Genomic DNA, 19,902 nt, shown 5'->3' on the forward strand with positions numbered 1-19,902 from the left:
GTGTAAACATCGTCAGTACATGGTGTGACAGTGTAAACTGCAGTGTAAACACCGTCAGTACGCGGTGTAGCAGTGTATGTAAACTGCAGTGTAAACACCGTCAGTACGCAGTGTAACAGTGTCTGTAAACTGCAGTGTAAACACCATCAGTACGCGGTGTAACAGTGTAAACTGCAGTGTAAACACCCTCAGTACGCGGTGTAACAGTGTAAACTGCAGTGTAAACACCGTCAGTACGCGGTGTGACTGTGTCTGTAAATTGGAGTGTAAACACTGTCAGTACGCAGTGTAACAGTGTCTGTAAACTGCAGTGTAAACACCGTCAGTACGCGGTGTGACAGTGTCTGTAAACTGCAGTGTAAACACCGTCAGTACGCGGTGTGACAGTGTCTGTAAACTGCAGTGTAAACACCATCAGTACGCGGTGTAACAGTGTAAACTGCAGTGTAAACACCCTCAGTACGCGGTGTGACAGTGTAAACTGCAGTGTAAACACCGTCAGTACGCGGTGTGACTGTGTCTGTAAATTGGAGTGTAAACACTGTCAGTACGCAGTGTAACAGTGTCTGTAAACTGCAGTGTAAACACCGTCAGTACGCGGTGTGACAGTGTCTGTAAACTGCAGTGTAAACACCGTCAGTACGCGGTGTGACAGTGTCTGTAAACTGCAGTGTAAACACCGTCAGTACGCGGTGTGACAGTGTCTGTAAACTGCAGTGTAAACACCGTCAGTACGCGGTGTGACAGTGTCTGTAAACTGCAGTGTAAACACCGTCAGTACGCGGTGTGACAGTGTCTGTAAACTGCAGTGTAAACACCGTCAGTACGCGGTGTGACAGTGTAAACTGCAGTGTAAACACCGTCAGTACGCGGTGTGACAGCGTAAACTGCAGTGTAAACACCGTCAGTATGCGGTGTGACAGTGTCTGTAAACTGGAGTGTAAACACTGTCAGTACGCGGTGTGACAGTGCCTGTAAACTGCAGTGTAAACACCATCAGTACGCGGTGTAACAGTGTCTGTAAACTGCAGTGTAAACACCGTCAGTACGCAGTCTAACAGTGTCTGTAAACTGCAGTGTAAACACCGTCAGTACGCGGTGTGACAGTGTCTGTAAACTGCAGTGTAAACACCGTCAGTACGCAGTCTAACAGTGTCTGTAAACTGCAGTATAAACACCCTCAGTACGCGGTGTGACAGTGTCTGTAAACTGTAGTGTAAACACCGTCAGTACGCAGTGTAACAGTGTCTGTAAACTGCAGTGTAAACACCGTCAGTACGCGGTGTGACAGTGTCTGTAAACTGCAGTGTAAACACCGTCAGTACGCGGTGTGACAGTGTAAACTGCAGTGTAAATACCGTCAGTACGCGGTGTGACAGTGTAAACTGCAGTGTAAATACCTTCAGTACGCGGTGTGACAGTGTAAACTGCAGTGTAAACACCGTCAGTACGCAGTGTAACAGTGTCTGTAAACTGCAGTGTAAACACCGTCAGTACGCGGTGTGACTGTCTGTAAACTGCAGTGTAAACACCGTCAGTACGCAGTGTAACAGTGTCTGTAAACTGCAGTGTAAACACTGTCAGTACGCGGTGTGACTGTGTCTGTGGATTGAGTGTTTGAAGTGTTAATTAGATAAACATGGAGAAGTTTAGCATCATAGTTGTCAAGGGATCATTTGCAATTTGAAATCAACCAGATTATGTAGGCTGTATTTTGGTTAACTCTTTATTGTCTTTTGTTTTGTATTGCTTCATTTGTACATGGGTCTTATAACAAATCTCAGAGTGGAGAACCGGCCTGATTCACAGCCAAAGTAGAAGAGACCTTGCCCTTTGAAGGAGGGAAGAATTGCATTATTTTGCTTGAAATCATGAACATATGATATGTAATTGTTGTTACAGAGAAGCAGCACCTTGTTCTGGTACTGGACAATGCTCTCCTTGTTTTGGTCATTGATGGTTAACGTCGCTATTGGATAAATGTCGTAGGGACAGGGCACGTTGCTTCTCTTGCAGCTTTGTGTACTTGTGTGATAATAAGCGGACCACGACACCATGTCTGTACTGTAAAAAGCACTTGTGAACCTCGAGCTTTGGAAGGAAATGGTAGGAGAGGAAGGCTGAGTGAAGCTCACTTGATGAACGTACTGATAGCCATTATAGAACATGGACGATGAGGATCGGACATTACTGTTTGGGTCAATGTCTAATGCAGCGCTCCATTCGGAGGATATATAAATTCTGGGCTCCAGGCTGAGATCAGAGAAGTGCCTCTCTTTGTTCAGCTGTTCAACAGATACTGAGTGAAACTCGAAAGCTTTGAGAAATCTCTTGAGGAAGAAGCTATCGTGTTCTTCATATAGTTTTGACTGTAGCTGAATTCTGGAGAGATCTTCTGGAGAGATCATGTGAAAGCGAATTTTATCCATTAGTTCATGCGTTAGCTCCGTTTTCTTCTTGTTAATGATCCAATTTTCTACAGCTTTGAACAAACTCAACTCATTCCAAATGACAATGTCTGATCTCAGCAGAAGGTCATTGAGCTGATTGTCAGTCACCTCGTACCAGCTCGGTGACCTGGTGAAAGTTTCACAGTTCCAAGCAAAATACTCCAAGCAAATCTCTTTCAGCAGAGGATCCTTAACAGCCTGGGCGTAGTTATACAGCTCTAACTGGTGTTTGAAAGAAGGATCTTGTGGGAGCAGTTTGTAAAATAGTTTATCGCAGTAATCCCGAATGGCAGTCACTCCATAATTAGAAGCCATGTTGTGAATGCACTTGACTGATGACAGATTGATATCAATTTTCTTGGTATAAAAGTACCTGAAGAGGGAATTGGCCAATAAGAAAAGAGAATGGATGAGTTGTCCTGTTAATGTTATTCACCTGTCAGCATACATTTCGCTCTATGCCAGCATTGTCTTTTGAAATTCAATAGTTTTATGATCACTCTTCCCTGGAGGATCTTTTACTTTAATTCATTAGCTTTATTTATGAGCTCTGTCAAAAAGATATTGATGTATATAACGTTATTGGAAATTATTTTCAATTGGACTTGAAGTAGAGTCTGTGTCTGTGGGTGTGAGTGTGTGTCTTAATTGGATTAAAGGCAGCTAGTCTGGCTGCTTTGGTGTATAGTAGTTTTGAGATGTTAAACAGTAAGGTAAAGAGTATATTTGCATTTTGTTGAATAAACCATTCAAAGACTGGGGGTGAAATCTTGCACCTAGCTAGGAGACACCAAGCAATGTGTTTATATTACTAATAAAATTGGTGCTATTAAAGGGCTTTTATTGTTAGAAGAGGTGGAGTTCAAAGGGCCTGGTGATACACTGAGAATTTACATTCAAAGGGAAGGCTAGGAATATACAGAAGAGTTTTGTGTGTGAGTAAGAGGCTTGTAATATCCTAAAAGCCACTGTGTCTGTGAAGGACCAAATTGAAAGGAACCTCATTTTGAATTTGTAAGATAAAATGTGCTTTGCCTAGTGCCTGTTTAAGTCTATGGGTTATTGTTGCCTTGGGGAAGATATTTGCCTGGGAGCAATTAATTTGGGGGTTTGTTTAAAAGGTCTTATGGTAATAATTTGTAGACATGTGTATGTGCTTAACTCCCTATTAAATTAATACATATTTAAATTTATATAAAAACCTCTGGAGGCTTGTTGGTTTTATTCCTGAATTCTGAGCTGCCAATTGAAAATAAAGGTAATGACAGTTGTTTAAATTTTCCCTCTGGGATTTTAAATAACTCGGCCTTTACCAACTGCTGTGTCATAACAAGCTAATTAATGAATGCTGTCTCATTACACAATGCCAGGTCTAAAATAGATTCTTCCTTCTTTGGTTCCACCAATGAATTCTTCCAAAAAATTGTCTGAAATACACTCCATGAACTCATCCTGAAGACTACCTTACACAAAAGGAATTGCCCGTTCTATATGAAAATAAAATAAGACCATAAGACATAGGAGCAGAAATTAGGCCATTCAGCCCATCGAGTCTGCTCCGCCATTCAATCATGGCTGATAAGTTCCTCAACCCCATTCTCCCGCCTTCTCCCCGTAACCTTTGATCCCCTTACCAATCAAGAACCTATCTATCTCGGTCTTAAATACACTCAATGACCTGGCCTCCACAGCCTTCTGTGGCAATGAATTCCATAGATTCACCACTCTCTGGCTAAAGAAGTTTCTCCTCATTTCTGTTCTAAAAGGTCTTCCCTTTACTCTGAGGCTGTGCCCTCGGGTCCTAGTCTCTCCTACTAATGGAAACATCTTCCCCACGTCCACTCTATCCAGGCCTTTCAGTATTCTGTAAGTTTCAATCAGATCCCCCCTCATCCTTCTAAACTCCATCGAGTATAGACCCAGAGTCCTCAAACGTTCCTCATATGTTAAGCCTTTCAATCCTGGGATCATTCTCGTGAACCTCCTCTGGACCCTCTCCAGGGCCAGCACATCCTTCCTGAGATACAGGGCCCAAAATTGCTCACAATATTCTAAATGTGGTCTGACCAGAGCCTTATAAAGCCTCAGCAGCACATCCCTGCTTTTATATTCTAGTCCTCTCAAAATGAATGCCAACATTGCAGTTGCCTTCCTAACTACTGACTCAACCTGCAAGTTAACCTTAAGAGAATCCAGGACTACGACTCCCAAGTCCCTTTGCACTCCAGATTTCTGAATTCTCTCCCCATTTAGAAAATAGTCTATGCCTCTATTCTTCCTACCAAAGTGCATGACCTCACACTTGCCCACGCTGTATTCCATCTGCCACTTCTTTTGCCCATTCTCCTAACCTGTCCAAATCCTTCTGCAGCCTCCCCGTCTCCTTAATACCACCTGTCCCTCCACCTATCTTTGTATCATCTTCAAACTTAGCCAGAATGTCCTCAGTTCCTTCACTTAGAACATTAATGTATAAAGTGAAAAGTTGTGGTCCCAACACTGACCCCTGCGGAACTCCACTAGTCACCAGCTGCCATCCTGAGAAGGACCCCCTTATCCCCACTCTCTGCCTCCTTCCAGACAGCCAATCTTCTATCCATGCTAGCACCTTGCCTCTAACACCATGGGCTCTTATCTTACTGAGCAGCCTCCTGTGCGGCACCTTGTCAAAGGCCTTCTGGAAGTCCAAGAAGATAACATCCATTGGCTCTCCTTTGTCCAACCTACTCATTACCTCCTCAAAGAATTCTAACAGATTTGTCAGGCATGACCTCCCCTTGATGAAACCATGCCGACTTTGCCCTATTTTACCATGCACTTCCAAGTATTCTGAAATCTCATCCTTAATAATGGACTCTAAAATCTTACCAACGATCGAGGTTAGGCTAATCTGCCTGTAATTTCCCGTCTTTTGCCTCAGTCCCTTCTTAAACAGGGGGGTTACATTAGCGATTTTCCAGTCCTCTGGGACCCTCCCTGACCCCAGTGATTCCTGAAAGATCACCACTAACGCCTCCACTATCTCTTCAGCTATCTCCTTCAGAACTCTGGGGTGTAATCCATCTGGTCCAGGTGATTTATCCACCTTCAGACCTTTCAGTTTTCCTAGCACCTTCTCCTTGATAATGGTCACCATACTCACCTCTGCCCCCCAACTCTCGAACTTTGGGGATGTTACTCGTGTCTTCCACCGTGAAGACTGATGAAAGTACCTATTCAGTTCCTCCGCCATTTCTTTGTTCCCCACTACTACTTCTCCAGCGTCATTTTCCAGCGGCCCAATGTCCACTTTTGCCTCTCTCTTACCCTTTATATATCTAAAAAAACTCTTGCAATCTTCTTTTATATAACTGGCTAGTTTACCCTCATATTTAATCTTCTCCCTCCTTATTTCTTTTTTAGTTGTCCTCTGTTGCTCTTTGTAGGCTTCCCAATCCCCTGGTTTCCCACTGCTCTTCGCCGCATTGTATGCTTTCTCTTTAGCTTTTATGCAGTCCCTGACTTCCCTTGTCAGCCATGGTTGCCTCGTCCTCCCTTTAGTGTGCTTCTTCTTCCTAGGGATGAATTTTTGCTGTGTCTCCCAAATTACTCCCAGAAACTCCTGCCATTGCTGTTCCACTGTCTTTCCTGCTAGGTTAATCTCCCAGTCAATTCTGGCCATCTCCTCCCTCATGCCTCTGTAGTTGCCTTTATTCAACTGTAATATCGTTACATCTGATTCCAGCTTTCTCCTCTCAAATTGCAGGGTAAATTCTATCATATTATGGTCACTTCCTCCTAAGGGTTCCTTCACCTTAAGCTCCCTTATCAAATCTGCCTCATTACACATCACTAAATCTAGAATTGCCTGTTCCCTAGTGGGCTCCACCACAAGCTGCTCCAAAAAGCCATCTCGTAGACATTCCACAAATTCCTTTTCTTGGGATCCACTACCAACCTGATTTTCCCAGTCCACCTGCATATTGAAATCCCCCATGATCACTGTAACCTTGCCTTTTTTACACACCTTTTCTATCTCCTGGTGTATCTTGTGCCCCACATCCTGACTACTGTTCGGAGGCCTGTACATAACTCCCATTATGGTTTTTTTACCTTTGTGGTTCCTCAACTCTACCCACACAGATTCTACATCATCTGACCCTACATCATTTCTTGCTATCGATTTAATTTCATTTCTTACTAACAAAGCATCCCCACCCCCTCTGCCAACCTGCCTATCTTTTCGATAGGATGTATATCCTTGGATATTTAGCTCCCAGTCCTGATCCCCTTGCAGCCATGTCTCCGTAATGCCCACCACATCATACCCGCCAATTGCAATCTGCGCCACAAGCTCATTTACCTTATTTCGTATACTGTGTGCATTCAGATATAACACCTTCAGTGGTTTGTAGGAGATTTTTAAAGTACATAAAGATCATAAGATTATACAAATAGGAACAGGAGTAGGCCATTCGGCCCCTCCAGCCTGCTGTGCCATTCAATAAGATCATGGCTGATCTGATTGTGGCCTTAGCTCCACATTCCTTCGTGCCCCCCCTTGTCAAACCATCCCCCACAACCCTCAACAGATCAAAAATCTGCCTAAAAAGGAGAGTAGCAAATATTAGTTCTTTGAAGACACAAACGAGGGAAATTATCATGGGGATGAAGAAATGGCAATATCCCTGACCAAATATTTTGTCTATTTTCACAGTAACCAAGGGAGAGGAACTGAAAGTAAATTGACATGAGCAGATTCAGAGTCTTACAGAGTTATTGAATCCTTACAGCACAGAAGGAGCCATTTGGCCCATTATTGTGTCCATGTCAGCTCCCTGCAGGAACACCCCAGCTAATCCTACCCATGTGCCTTACCTCCCCCCATGTCTCTGCCAATCATTTCTGTTCAAGTGTGCATTCGATTCCTGTTTAAAAGTGAATATGTCGTGCCCTTGAATCTCAGGCAGCACATTTCAGATCTTAACCACTAGCAGCTTAAAGAAGTTATTTCTCACATCGCTCTTTGATTCTTTTGCTATATTGGTACCTCCTGGTTTTCCATCCCTTCTGCCAATGGGAATAGTTTCTCCCCATAAACACTGTCCATACAGCTCATGATTTTGTACACTTTTTATAAACCATCCCTCATCTTTTCTTCACTAAGGAGTACCCCAGTCTGAACCATAGAACCACAGAAAGGTTACAGTGCAGAAAGAGACCATTCAGCCCATCATGTCTGTACCGGCCAAAAAGAGCAAAAATTAAACTAGCCGCTCATTTTAATCCCACTTTCCAGCCCCTGGTCTGTGGCTTTGCAGGTTCCAGAGCTTCAGATGCAGATCCAGGTACATTTTAAATGAGGTGAGGGTTTCAGCCTCAACCCCCAACTTAGGCAGTGAATCCCAGACACTCACCACCCTCTGGGTGAAAAAGTCTTTCCTCATGTTCTCTCTAATCCTTCTACCAATCACCTTCAATCTGTTCCCCCTGGTAACTGACCCCTCAGCTAGGGGGAAAACAAGTCTTTCCTCATGTCTCCTCTAATCCTTCTACCATCCTATACCATCCTATAATCCTATACTCCTGTTCCCCCTGGTAACTGACCCCTCAGCTAGGGGGAAACAAGTCTTTCCTGTCGACCCTATCCAGGCCCCTTATAATTTTATACAACTCAATTAGGTCACCCCCTCAGCCTCCTCTGTTCGAAGGAAAACAATCGGAGCCTATCCGATCCCTCCTCATAGCTGCAATTTCCAAGCCCTGGCAACATTCTTGTAAATCTCCTCTGCACTCTCTCCAGAACAGTTATGTCCTCCCTGTAATGTGGTGACCAGAACTGTGCACAAAATTCCAGCTGTGGCCTAACCAGAGTTTTGTACAGTTCCATCATTACATCCCTGCTTTTGTATTCAATACCTCGTAAATAAAACATTCCATATGCTTTCATTCCCGCCTTATCCACCTGCATACCATCTCCAGGGACCTATGGACATGCACAACAAGGTCTCTCACTTCCTCTACCCCTCTCAGTATCCTCCTGTTTATTGACTATTCCCTTGCTTTGTTTTCCCTCCCCAAATGCATTACCTCACACTTTTCCAGATTGAATTCCATTTGCCACTTCTCCGCCCACTCAACCAAACCATTGATATCCTCTTCACTATCAACTACACGGCCAAGGTTTGTGTCATCTGCAAATTTCCCAATCATACTCCCACGTTCAAGTCTAAATCTTGAATATATACAACAAACAGCAAGGGCCCAACACTGAGCCCTGTGGAACACCCACTGGCAACCATTTTCCATTCGCAAAAGCATCCATCCACCATTACCCTTTGTTTCCTGTCACTGAACCAATTTTGGATCCAACCTGCCTCCTTCCCCTGTATCCCATGGGATCTCACTTTCCTGACCAGTCTGCCATGTGGGACCTTGTCAAATGCTTTACTGAAATCCATGTAGACAACATCCACTCACTGGCCTCGTCAACCCTCATCAATCCTCCTTGTTACTTCCTCAAAAAACTCTATTAAATTAGTAAGACACGATCTCCCCCTAACAAAACCATGCTGACTATCCCTGATCAATTCGTGTCTTTCTAAGTGACAGTTTATCCATGTCAAAATTGTTTCCAATAATTTGCCCACCACTTAAGTCAGGCTGACTAGCCTAAAATTTTCTGGCCTATCCCTTGCACCTTTTTGAAATAATGGTACCTCCAATCCTCCGGTACCTTGCTATTTCCTCCCTGTGAGAAATGGATGTTTTTAAAACTATGTTTGGGGAATATTGTGTTATTTTTAAAAGAAGTCAGGGTGTGTGTGTTAGTCTGTGTGTGTGTCTGTGTGTGTGTTTGTGCCTGTGTGTGCGCGTGTGTGTGTATGCCTGTGGGTGTGTATGCCTGTGGGTGTGTCTTTGTGTGTGCGTGTGTCTGTGTCTTTGTGTGTGTGTATGCCTGTGTGTGTGTGTGCGTGGTGTTTGTGCCTGTGGATGTGTGCCTGTGGGTGTGTGTGTATGCCTGTGTGTGTGTGGGTGTGTGTATGCCTGTATGTGTGTGTATGCATGTTTGTGCCTGTGTGTGCATGTGTGCGCCTGTGTGTGTGTATGCCTGTGTGTGTGCCTGTGTCTTTGTGTGTGTGTGCGCGCCTGTGTGCCTGTGTGATTTAATTAAACTGGGCAGAGATTAAAAGGAGTCAGGTTGCGTGGGGGGGTGGTACAGTTGGAAACATGAAAAGGATCAAATCCTCTTTTCAAATCCTCTCTAGCCATAGGTGAGGTGCCAGAGGACTGGAGGATTGCTAACGTTGTCCCATTATTTAAAAAGGGAGGAAGGGATTGACCAGGAAATTACAGGCCAGTCAGTCTAACCTCGGTGGTGGTGAAGTTACTAGAAAGAATTCTGAGGGACCGAATATATCTGCACTTGGAGAGACACAGATTAATCAGGGATAGTCAGCATGGATTTGTTAAGGGAAGGTTGTGTTTGACAAATTTGATTGAATTTTGTTGAGGAGCTAACCAGGCGTGTTGATGAGGGTAATGCATTTGATGTGGTTTACGTGGACTTTAGCAAGGTTTTTGATAAGGTCCCTTAAGGCAGACTGGTAAAGAAAGTAAGAGCCCATGGGATCCAAGGCAAAGTGGCATGTTGGATCCAAAATTGACTGAGAGGCAGGAAGCAGATAGTGATGGTAGAGGCAAAAACAAAAAGCTAAAAGCTACTGCGGATGCTGGAAATCCAAAACAAAACAAAAACAGAATTACCTGGAAAAACTCAGCAAGTCTGGCAGCATCGGCGGAGAAGAAATCAGTCAACGTTTCGAGCCTTCATGGCCCTTCGGCAGAACTGCAGCATAGTATACTATGCATACTATGCTGCAGTTCTGCCGAAGGGCCATGAAGGCTCGAAACGTTGACTGATTTCTTCTCCGCCGATGCTGCCAGACTTGCTGAGTTTTTCCAGGTAATTCTGTTTTTGTTTTGTGATGGTAGAGGGATGTTTCTGTGACTGGAAGTCTGTTTCCAGTGGGGTTCCACAGGGCTCAGTGCTGGGGCCCTTGCTGTTTGAGGTGTATATAAAGGATTTGGATTTAAATGTAGGGGGTATGATCAAGAACTTCGTGGATGACATGAAATCCATGGGGGAGGTGCCAGAGGACTGGAGAACAGCTAATGTGGTTCCGCTATTTAAGAAGGGTTGTAAAGATAAGCCAGGGAACTACAGGCCAGTGAGTCTCACGTCAGCGGTAGGGAAACTATTGGAGAAATTTCTGAAGGAGAGAATCTATCTCCACTTGGAGAGGCAAGGTTTGATCAGGGATAGGCAGCATGGCTTTGTCAGAGGGAGGTCATGCCTAACAAATTTGATTGAATTTTTTGAGGAGGTGACCAGGTGTGTAGATGAGGGTAGTGCAGTTAATGCAGTTTATATGGATTTCAGCAAAGCCTTTGACAAGGTCCCATATGGGAGACTTATAAAGAAGGCAAAGGCACATGGGATACAGGGTAATTTGATAAGGTGGATTCAAAATTGGCTTAGTTGTAGGAGACAGAGGGTGATGACAGAAGGATGCTTTAGTGACTGGAAGCCAGTGTCCAGTGGCGTACCACAGGGATCTGTGCTGAGTTCCCTATTATTTGTCATTTATATAAACGACATAGATAACTATGTGGGGGTAGGATTAGTAAGTTTGCGGATGACACAAAGATTGGCCGGGTGGTTAACAGTGAGGTTAAGTGTCTTGGGCTACAGGAAGATATAGACGGGATGGTCAAATGGGCAGATAAGTGGCAGATGGAATTTAACCCTGAAAAGTGTGAGTTGATACACTTTGGAAGGAGTAATTTGATAAGGAAGTATTCAATGAATGGCATGGCACTAGGAAGTTCTGAGGAACAAAGGGACCTTGGCGTGTGTGTCCGTAGATCTCTGAAGGCAGAGGAGCATGTTAGTGGGATGGTGAAAAAGGCATATAGGACACTTGCCTTTATCAATCGAGGCATAGATTACAAAAGTAGGGAGGTCATGCTGGAGTTGTATAGAACCTTGGTGAGGCCACAGCTGGAGTACTGTGTGCAGTTCTGGTCGCCGCATTATAGGAAGGATGTGATTGCACTGGAGGGGGTGAAGAGGAGATTCACCAGGATGTTTCCTGGGATGAAACATTTAAGTTATGAATAGAGGTTGGATAGACTTGGGTTGTTTTCATTGGAGCAGAGAAGACTGAGGGGCGACCTGATCGAGGTGTACAAGATTATGAGGGGCATGGACAGGGTGGATAGGGAGCAGCTGTTCCCCTTAGTTGAAGGGTCAGTCACGAGGGGACATAAGTTCAAGGTGAGGGGCAGGAGGTTTGGGGGGTGATGTGAGGAAAAACTTTTTTACCCAGAGGGTGGTTATGGTCTGGAATGCACTGCCTGGGAGGGTGGTGGAGGCGGGTTGCCTCACATCCTTTAAAAAGTACCTGGATGAGCACTTGGCACATCATAACATTCAAGGCTGTGGGCCAAGTGCTGGTAAATGGGATTAGGTAGGTAGGTCAGGTGTTTCTCACGTGTCAGTGCAGACTCGATGAGCCGAAGGGCCTCTTCTGCACTGTGTGAATCTGTGAATAGAGGATTTAAGAAGTGGGGTGAAAACTGACACCTTTCCAGCAGCCACCAAGCAACATGTTTATATTACTAATAAAATTGGTACTTTGAAAGGAGTTTTATTGTTAAAGAGGTTTAGTTCAGAGGTTGTTGATACAATGAGAATTAACATTCAAAGGGGGCGGTAGGTATAACTTCAGTAGTTTTCGCGTGTGCAGAGCAGAGGCAATGTGAGATCAAAAGGCAGTTGCAAACCTCCAACTGGCTCCACAGTGAAATTTTGAATGTGTAAGGTGAAAATGCTTTGCCTGGTGTTTGGTTAAGTCTATGGGCTGAATTTTGCCCTTGATGGACGGGCAGCCGATTGCAGCCGCCAAAACGGGCCCGCTGTCATTATGAGTGGGCGTGCCCTGTTCCTGGGGGGAGGGAATCCCCAACTCTCAAAGTGCTAATCCAGGTACTTTTTAAAGGGTGTGAGGCAACCCGCCTCCACCACCCTCCCAGGCAGCGCATTCCAGACCATCACCACCCTCTGGGTAAAAAGGTTTTTCCTCACATCCCCCCTAAACCTCCTGCCCCTCACCTTGAACTTATGTCCCCTCGTGACTGACCCTTCAACTAAGGGGAACAGCAGCTCCCTATCCACCCTGTTCATGCCCCTCATAATCTTGTACACCTCGATCTGGTCGCCCCTCAGTCTTCTCTGCTCCAACGAAAACAACCCATGTCTATCCAATCTCTCTTCATAACTTAAATGTTTCATCCCAGGCAACATCCTGGTGAATCTCCTCTGCACCCCCTCCAGTACAATCACATCCTTCCTATAATGTGGTGACCAGAACTGCACACAGTACTCCAGCTGTGGCCTCACCAAGGTTCTATACAACTCCAACATGACCTCCCTACTTTTGTAATCTGTGCCTCGATTGATAAAGGCAAGTGCCCCATTTGCCTTTTTCACCACCCCACTAACATGCCCCTCCACTATCAGAGATCTATGGACACACACACCAAGGTCCCTTTGTTCCTCAGAACTTCCTAGTGTCATGCCATTCATTGAATACTTCCTTGTCAAATTACTCCTTCCAAAGTGTATCACCTCACACTTTTCAGGGTTAAATTCCATCTGCCACTTATCTGCCCATTTGACCATCCCGTCTATATCTTCCTGTAGCCCAAGGCACTCAACCTCACTGTTAACCACCCGGCCAATCTTTGTGTCATGTACAAACTTACTAATCCTACCCCCACATAGTCATCTATGTCGTTTATATAAATGACAAATAATAGGGGACCCAGCACAGATCCCTGTGGTACGCCACTGGACACTGGCTTCCAGTCCCATAAAGCATCCTTCTGTCATCACCCTCTGTCTCCTACAACTAAGCCAATTTTGAATCCACCTTATCAAATTACCCTGTATCCCATGTGCATTTGCCTTCTTTATAAGTCTCCCATGTGGGACCTTGTCAATGGCTTTGCTGAAATCCATATAAACTACATCAACTGCACTACCCTCATCTACACACCTGGTCACCTCCTCAAAAAATTCAATCAAATTTGTTAGGCATGACCTCCCTCTGACAAAGCCATGCTGACTATCCCTGATCAAACCTTGCCTCTCCAAGAGGAGATAGATTCTCTCCTTCAGAAATTTCTCCAATAGTTTCCCTACCACTGACATGAGACTAAGTGCTGCCTCAGGGAGATCGCTGAAAGTTTTTGAAACTCTAAAAATAGAAAAATTAAAAAATCATTAACATGTCCCCCTCATGTGACAATGTCACATGAGATGGGACATGTTAATAAAGTGCACAAAAACTTTATTAAACTTTTTTAAAACCGACATGAAGCCTCATCCCGCCGCTGGATGAGGTTTCATGTTTTTTCTATTCCCCGCCGGGGCTCCTGGCCGACCCGCCAACCTTAAGGTTGGACGAGCAGGTCCTTTAATTGTTTTAACTACCCTGTCAATGGCCTCAATTGGCCATTGACAGGTCGGCGGGCGGACAGCTGATTTTGCTATCCCCCTGTCTTCCTGAATATTTAAATGGGGCGGGATGACATCGGGGATTCCTCCCAACGTCATCCCACGTCATTTTCCCATCGGCGAGCGGGCCCCACCCCCAGCTCACCAACAGAAAAATTCAGCCCTGTGGGTTGTTGTTGCCTTAATGGAGATTAGTTTGGGAGTTTGTTAAAAGTTATGATAGTGGTCATTTGTTGCCATGTGTATCTATTTTAACCTGTGTAAATTAATAGAATGTTTCATTTAGTTTAATGTAAAACCTCAAGAACTGGGGGTCTGATTCCTGAATTTAGAGTCGCATCTCAAACATAACACTTAAAATTATAGGTTACAACAGTTGTTTAGTTTCCTCTCTGGGATTTTAAAATAACTCCGCTTCACCAACTGCATCAGTCATAACAGAGAGAGAGTAGGTGGAAGAAAGTGTCAAGCTTCTTGAGTGTTGTAGGAGCTGCACTCATCCAGGCAAGTGGGGAGTATTCCACCACACTCCTGACTTGTGCCTTGTAGATGGTGGACAGGCTTTGGGGAGTCAGGAGGTGAGTTACTTGTCACATGATTCCCAGCCTCTGACCTGCTCTTGTAGCCACAGTATTTATATGGCTAGTCCACTTCAGTTTCTGGTCAATGGTAACCCCCAGGATGTTGATAGTGGACGATTCAGTGATGGTAATGCCATTAAACATCAAGGAGTGATGGTTGTATCCTCTCTTGTTGGAGATGGTCATTGCCTGGCACTTGTGTGGCACGAATTTTACTTGCCACTTATCAGCCCAAGCCTGGATATTGTCCAGGTCTTGCTGCATTTGGACATGGGCTGCTTCAGTATCTGAGGAGTCGCGAATGGTGCTGAACATTGTGCAATCATCAGCGAACATCCCCACTTCTGACCTTATGATGGAAGGAAGGTCATTGATGAAGCAGCTGAAGATGGTTGGGCCGAGGACACTACCCTGAGGAACTCCTGCAGTGATGTCCTGGAGCTGAGATGACTGACCTCCAACAATCACAACCATCTTCCTTTGTGCGAGGAATAATAATGAAAGGAATAAATGAAAGGATTCCAGATGCCTTCTTAACTACCTTATCAACCTGTCCTGCTACCTTCAGGGATCTGTGGACATTCACTCCAAGGTATCTCACTCCCTCGACACCTCTCAGTATTCTCCCATTTATTGTGTGACCTTTTGCCTTGTTAGACCTCCCCAAATGCATCACCTCACACCTCTCTGGGTTGAACTCCATTTGCCACTTCTCTGCCCACCTGACCAGTCCATTGATATCTTCCTGCAGTCTACAGCAATCCTTCTCTCTATCTACCGCACGGCCAATTATTGTGTCATCTGTAAACTTCTTGATCATTCCCCCTACATTTACATCCAAATCATTAATATAAACACAAACAGTGGGGACCTAATTTTTAGCCCTGTGGAACCCCACTGGAAACAGCCTTCCAGGCACAAAAACACCCGTCAACAATTACCCTGTGTTTCCTGTCACCGAGCCAATTTTGTATTCAGCTTGTTACATTCCCCTGGATCCCATGGGCTTTTATTTTTTAACCAGTCTGCCATGTGGGACCCTATCAAAAACCTTGGTAAAATCCATGTAGATCACATCAGCTGCACGACCCTGATCAATCCTCCTTGTTACTTCCTCAAAAAACCCCATCAAATTAGCCAGACCTTCCCTAACAAATCCATGCTGACTGTCCTTGATTAACCTGTGCCTTTCTAAGTGGCAGTTTATCCTGTCTCTCAGAATTAATTCTAATAATTTGCCCATTACCAAGGTCAGACTGACTGGCCTGTAATTATTCAGTCTGTCCCTCACTCCCTTTTTAAACAAAGCTAAAACATTATCAGACCTCCAATCCCCCAGCACCTCACCTGTATCCAGTGTTAGGAAATAGAGATAGTTTAAGTAAGTTATATTTGTATTTTATGGTGTTAGGAATGAGTTCTAGCTTTAATGTTTAAGTTTGATTTTTATTTCTGTATCTGTGGGTTAAGAAAGGTCAAATTTAGTTTTAGTTTCACTTTAAACAGGTGCCTGCATTTCTAATGAGAGTTTTATAACTGTTGCAGCTAAGTTAAACAAACAAGAGAAGAAGAATTTGGCTGTTGCCTAGCAACTAGGGTCCAGAGAGGCAGATCCCTCCCATAGACACACACACTGAAAAACTAAAGAAACAGCAGTTTTAAATTCAGTTTGAAGCCAGGACCCCAGAGAGACTGGACACTGGGAGAGGGAGCTGCAGATTTCCCAAAAGAACCAAAAGGTCCAAGGCCAAAGGAGTGAGACTGAAACAGGGGAAAGCCTCAAGCAGGCCTTCTCGTCAAAGGAAGTACAGGAACCTGGAAAAGGCTCTGTTCATGAAGTTAAAAGTGAGAGGCAGAGAGGAAGGCTCCAAGTTTCAGACTGAAAGAGACAAAAGCTGCAGAAAGCAGATTTAAAGTGAAAACAGCTTGCAAGAGGCAAGAAGGTTCAAAAAAAGGCTGAAGGTCTGTAATTCTTTGCTATGGGCATGTACAGCAGTGGTGTACTGTTGATGGCTGAGCCAGTGCGTGGGAGTGCATGGAAGAAAGCTTGAATGCATGTGGTGACCCAGGGGAGAGGAACAGTAGGAGAGTTTGAAACCCTGGAGGTGAACCCTTGAAGAAGGCGTCTGAGAGAAAGCACTGGTTTGGGAGAAGATTCCAAGGTGAGGTCTTTGAGAGTGGAGATGGAGTGTGAAAGGTGGAGTTCAGTGAGACCTGATGGCTTACGGTGTGACAAGCGTCTGGGGGGAGTTGAGGAGAGATCCACAGCCTCTGTCTGGGGTGGCATCTATAACTTGGTTTCAGAGTGTGGTGTGTCTGACCACAGGGTGCCATAGATTTACATGGACTATAAACCTATAGGTGGTATGGACTAAACAAACACATAAAAGTTAGGATCTATCAAGCTGGGTTCCACCCTGGGACCAGGCTTGTCCAGGGTTAACCTCAGTTGGGATCATACCACGGGTGAGGATTATAGTAGGATTGTCTGGTACATACAGGGTTAATGTGGACTGAGTACAATATCACCCACATAGTGATGTAAGAAGGCACATGACCCAGAATTAGGAACAGCCCAGAGATGGACAGAGATGGGTAAAGATCTAGACTGGATTCAGCTCCAGTCCTGTACCCTCTACTGTAAATCTGTACATAGTTACAAGTTGTTAATAAGGTGGCAGTGTCCAGATCATAAACCCTCATTCTCACAGGAATGCTGAGAATTGAAGGAAAAGGGCAACTTCACCAGATCCTGCACTGAACCTAATTCCCAACTGAAGCTACAGACGCTGAGAAAATTCACCAGAAAGGAAAAGCTCCAGAGACAGAAGAGCCTGGTAGCAAACTAGAAAAGCCAAACTTTTACCCAAGCAGAAGACTCTGTCACATCCTCCTTGGAAGTTCAGTTTCAGCAAGCAGCACAAAGTGGGGGGATAAAAGGTTTGAACCCCAGCCCAGATAGTCCTGAGAAACCCCTTTTAAGTCATTCAGTCAAAAGCACTGTTTGAAAATGACCCATTGTTAAAGCTGATCCCAGACTCCAAGTCTCAACACATGGTTCCTGAGGCCGCCAAAAAAAAGCCCATTAATAATTAATTTTGTCCACTTTGGCTACCTCGCAAGTGTCCAAGTTTGGAAACAGCCTGTGGTTCTTTTCCAAGAGTCCTGAATTTAACGCCATGCCACTGAACGGATTAAGTCAGCAGCCAGTGACCTACACACCATTATTCACCTTCTTCAGGCGGAAATCGGCAAACACAGGCCAAGACCAAAAATCGGCAAGCACAGGATGGTGCTTTGTTCAGCAGTGACCAGTGACACCGTCTCAGAAACCCTGAAACCTCTTAAAGCTGTAGCCAGAATCTGTAAAACCACCAAAATGGATTGCAATTGCACAGCTGCAGCCACATGAGAATTCACCCATGGCCCTGACTGGCGTCTCTGGAGGAAAAGATTTTTAACTACAGCGTTGCTACAGGCCGAAGTAAAAAAATCAGAGGTACAACAAGTCACTACACTTCTTTATCAATTGGACCAATAGCAGACGATGACATTGCATGACAAGCTGTCAATGAATCATCTGCCAAATTTGATAATGTTTTGAAATCTTTCAACATCGATTTTAACTTGAGATCCAACAAAATACTGGAGGGAGATAAACTTAATCAGGGTCCAGCAACCTGGAAAACCTGTTGATTCTTCATTAACCATCTCTACAGGATGGCAGAGGGATGTGAATATGGAGATTTAATGTCTGAGCTCATCCGAGACAGAATTGTGAAGGGTGTTGCAGACGATTCACTCTCTGACCTCCTACAAGCTGAAATGATCTGACCCCGGACAAGGCTATCCAGCTAGCTAGACTGTGGGAGCTGTGTGAACAACACAGAACCATCCTACAGGGAGACAACACATCATGGGGCAGCAACCAGCCCTCAGTCCACCAGATCAGGTCAGAGAAACCCAGGGACTGCCCGAGTCAAGGAAGCAACCCCTGAGCGGTCCAGCAGAGTGGCCTTTCCAGCCCTGCAGTGCAAGGCACCCAACTAGAGAGGTCAGTGTCCAGCGAGTATGGCCCAACTCTTCCACTGTAACAGACAGGGACACTTTGGTAAACTGTGCAGCTCAAAACACCAGCCCCACACAGAGAGCCCAAAGGTCACCCACAAGGTCAAGAGTGAAAACCCAGAAGTTGCACAGACATTCTACTTGGGGGCAGGGGAGATGATGGTGTAGTGGGATTGTCACTGGGCTGGTAATCCAGAGCCCCAGGGTCATGCTCTGGGGACCCAGGTTCCAATCGGCAGATGGTGGAATTTGAATTCAATAAAAATCTGGAATTAAAAGTCTGATGACGACCATGAAAACCATTGTCGATTGTTGTAAAAACCCATCTGGTTCACTATTGTCCTTTAGGGAAGGGCAATCTGCCGTCCTTACTTGGTCTGGTCTACATGTGACTCCAGTCCCACAGCAATGTGGTTGACTCTTAAATGCCCTCTGAAATGGCTGAACAAGCCACTCACCTTCTCAGGGAAATTAGGGATGGGCAATAAATACTGGCCTAGCCAGCAACACCCACATCCCATGAAAAGAAGTCAGAGATTGTGGTTTTTCATTTTGGAATGCTACCGTCCTGGTAAATGGTCACCTAAGAAATTTTAAATTAGATTCAGGAACCAGAGTGACATTCCTGTCAGAAAAGGAACCATGCGGTGGACACTGTACTGTCTGGAGCAGTGGGAGCCCGCTCCCAGTCATCGGAATGATCCTTGACCCACTGAGGGATGGTGACAATCAGATCTGAGCTGATGTACGTCACCCACAATCAGCCTTCCTCTCTCCTGAGCAGAGCTGCCTGTGAACCACTTGACCTTCTCTAGCCGGAAGGTGGCCAGACAACCACAGTTGTTAACCAGCCAGAACAGCAGAGCGCTGAGTCCTCAAACACTGCCTTTCACCTGCAATCTCTCCTCTCCTTGTGCAGCAGATGGTCCATCATCATCCCAGTTTGTAGGCAGAGCAACCTACTGCACACAAGATTACCACGGCATCTCCAGTGGAAGTGGTACCAGAGAGGGATCAGCTGTCTGAGGAGCCTCTACCTCCAGCTGCGATGGTAGTACAGTCAGTGGACACACACCAATCACTCTGCATATACAGCAACTTCTAGCCGGCGTGTCAGAGCCACAGGTGATGCTGAAACCTGGTAGCAGTGTCACCTCATCAGCACCAAGAAGCAGAGCTGAGCGTGTTGCTCAATCTCCTTCCTCAGCCTCAGGAACAGCCTCCCTCAGCCTCAGGAACG

General features: G+C 45.1%; 1 protein-coding gene across 1 annotated transcript in view; it reads right to left on the minus strand.

Moving 5' to 3' along the window:
* Positions 1–1,719: 1,719 nt before the first annotated feature.
* Positions 1,720–19,902, minus strand: part of LOC144672861 (galectin-3-binding protein-like) — a 67,643-nt gene continuing 49,460 nt past the window's right edge. The window contains exon 5 of the mRNA XM_078534845.1: positions 1,720–2,823. Coding sequence (XP_078390971.1) covers positions 1,752–2,823 — 1,072 coding nt within the window. The 3' untranslated portion in view covers positions 1,720–1,751. The remainder of the gene's footprint in view (positions 2,824–19,902) is intronic.

The sequence above is a fragment of the Cetorhinus maximus genome, unplaced genomic scaffold (assembly GCF_964194155.1).
Source record: "Cetorhinus maximus unplaced genomic scaffold, sCetMax3.hap1.1 HAP1_SCAFFOLD_125, whole genome shotgun sequence".
In the NCBI taxonomy this organism is placed as follows: Eukaryota; Metazoa; Chordata; class Chondrichthyes; order Lamniformes; family Cetorhinidae; genus Cetorhinus; species Cetorhinus maximus.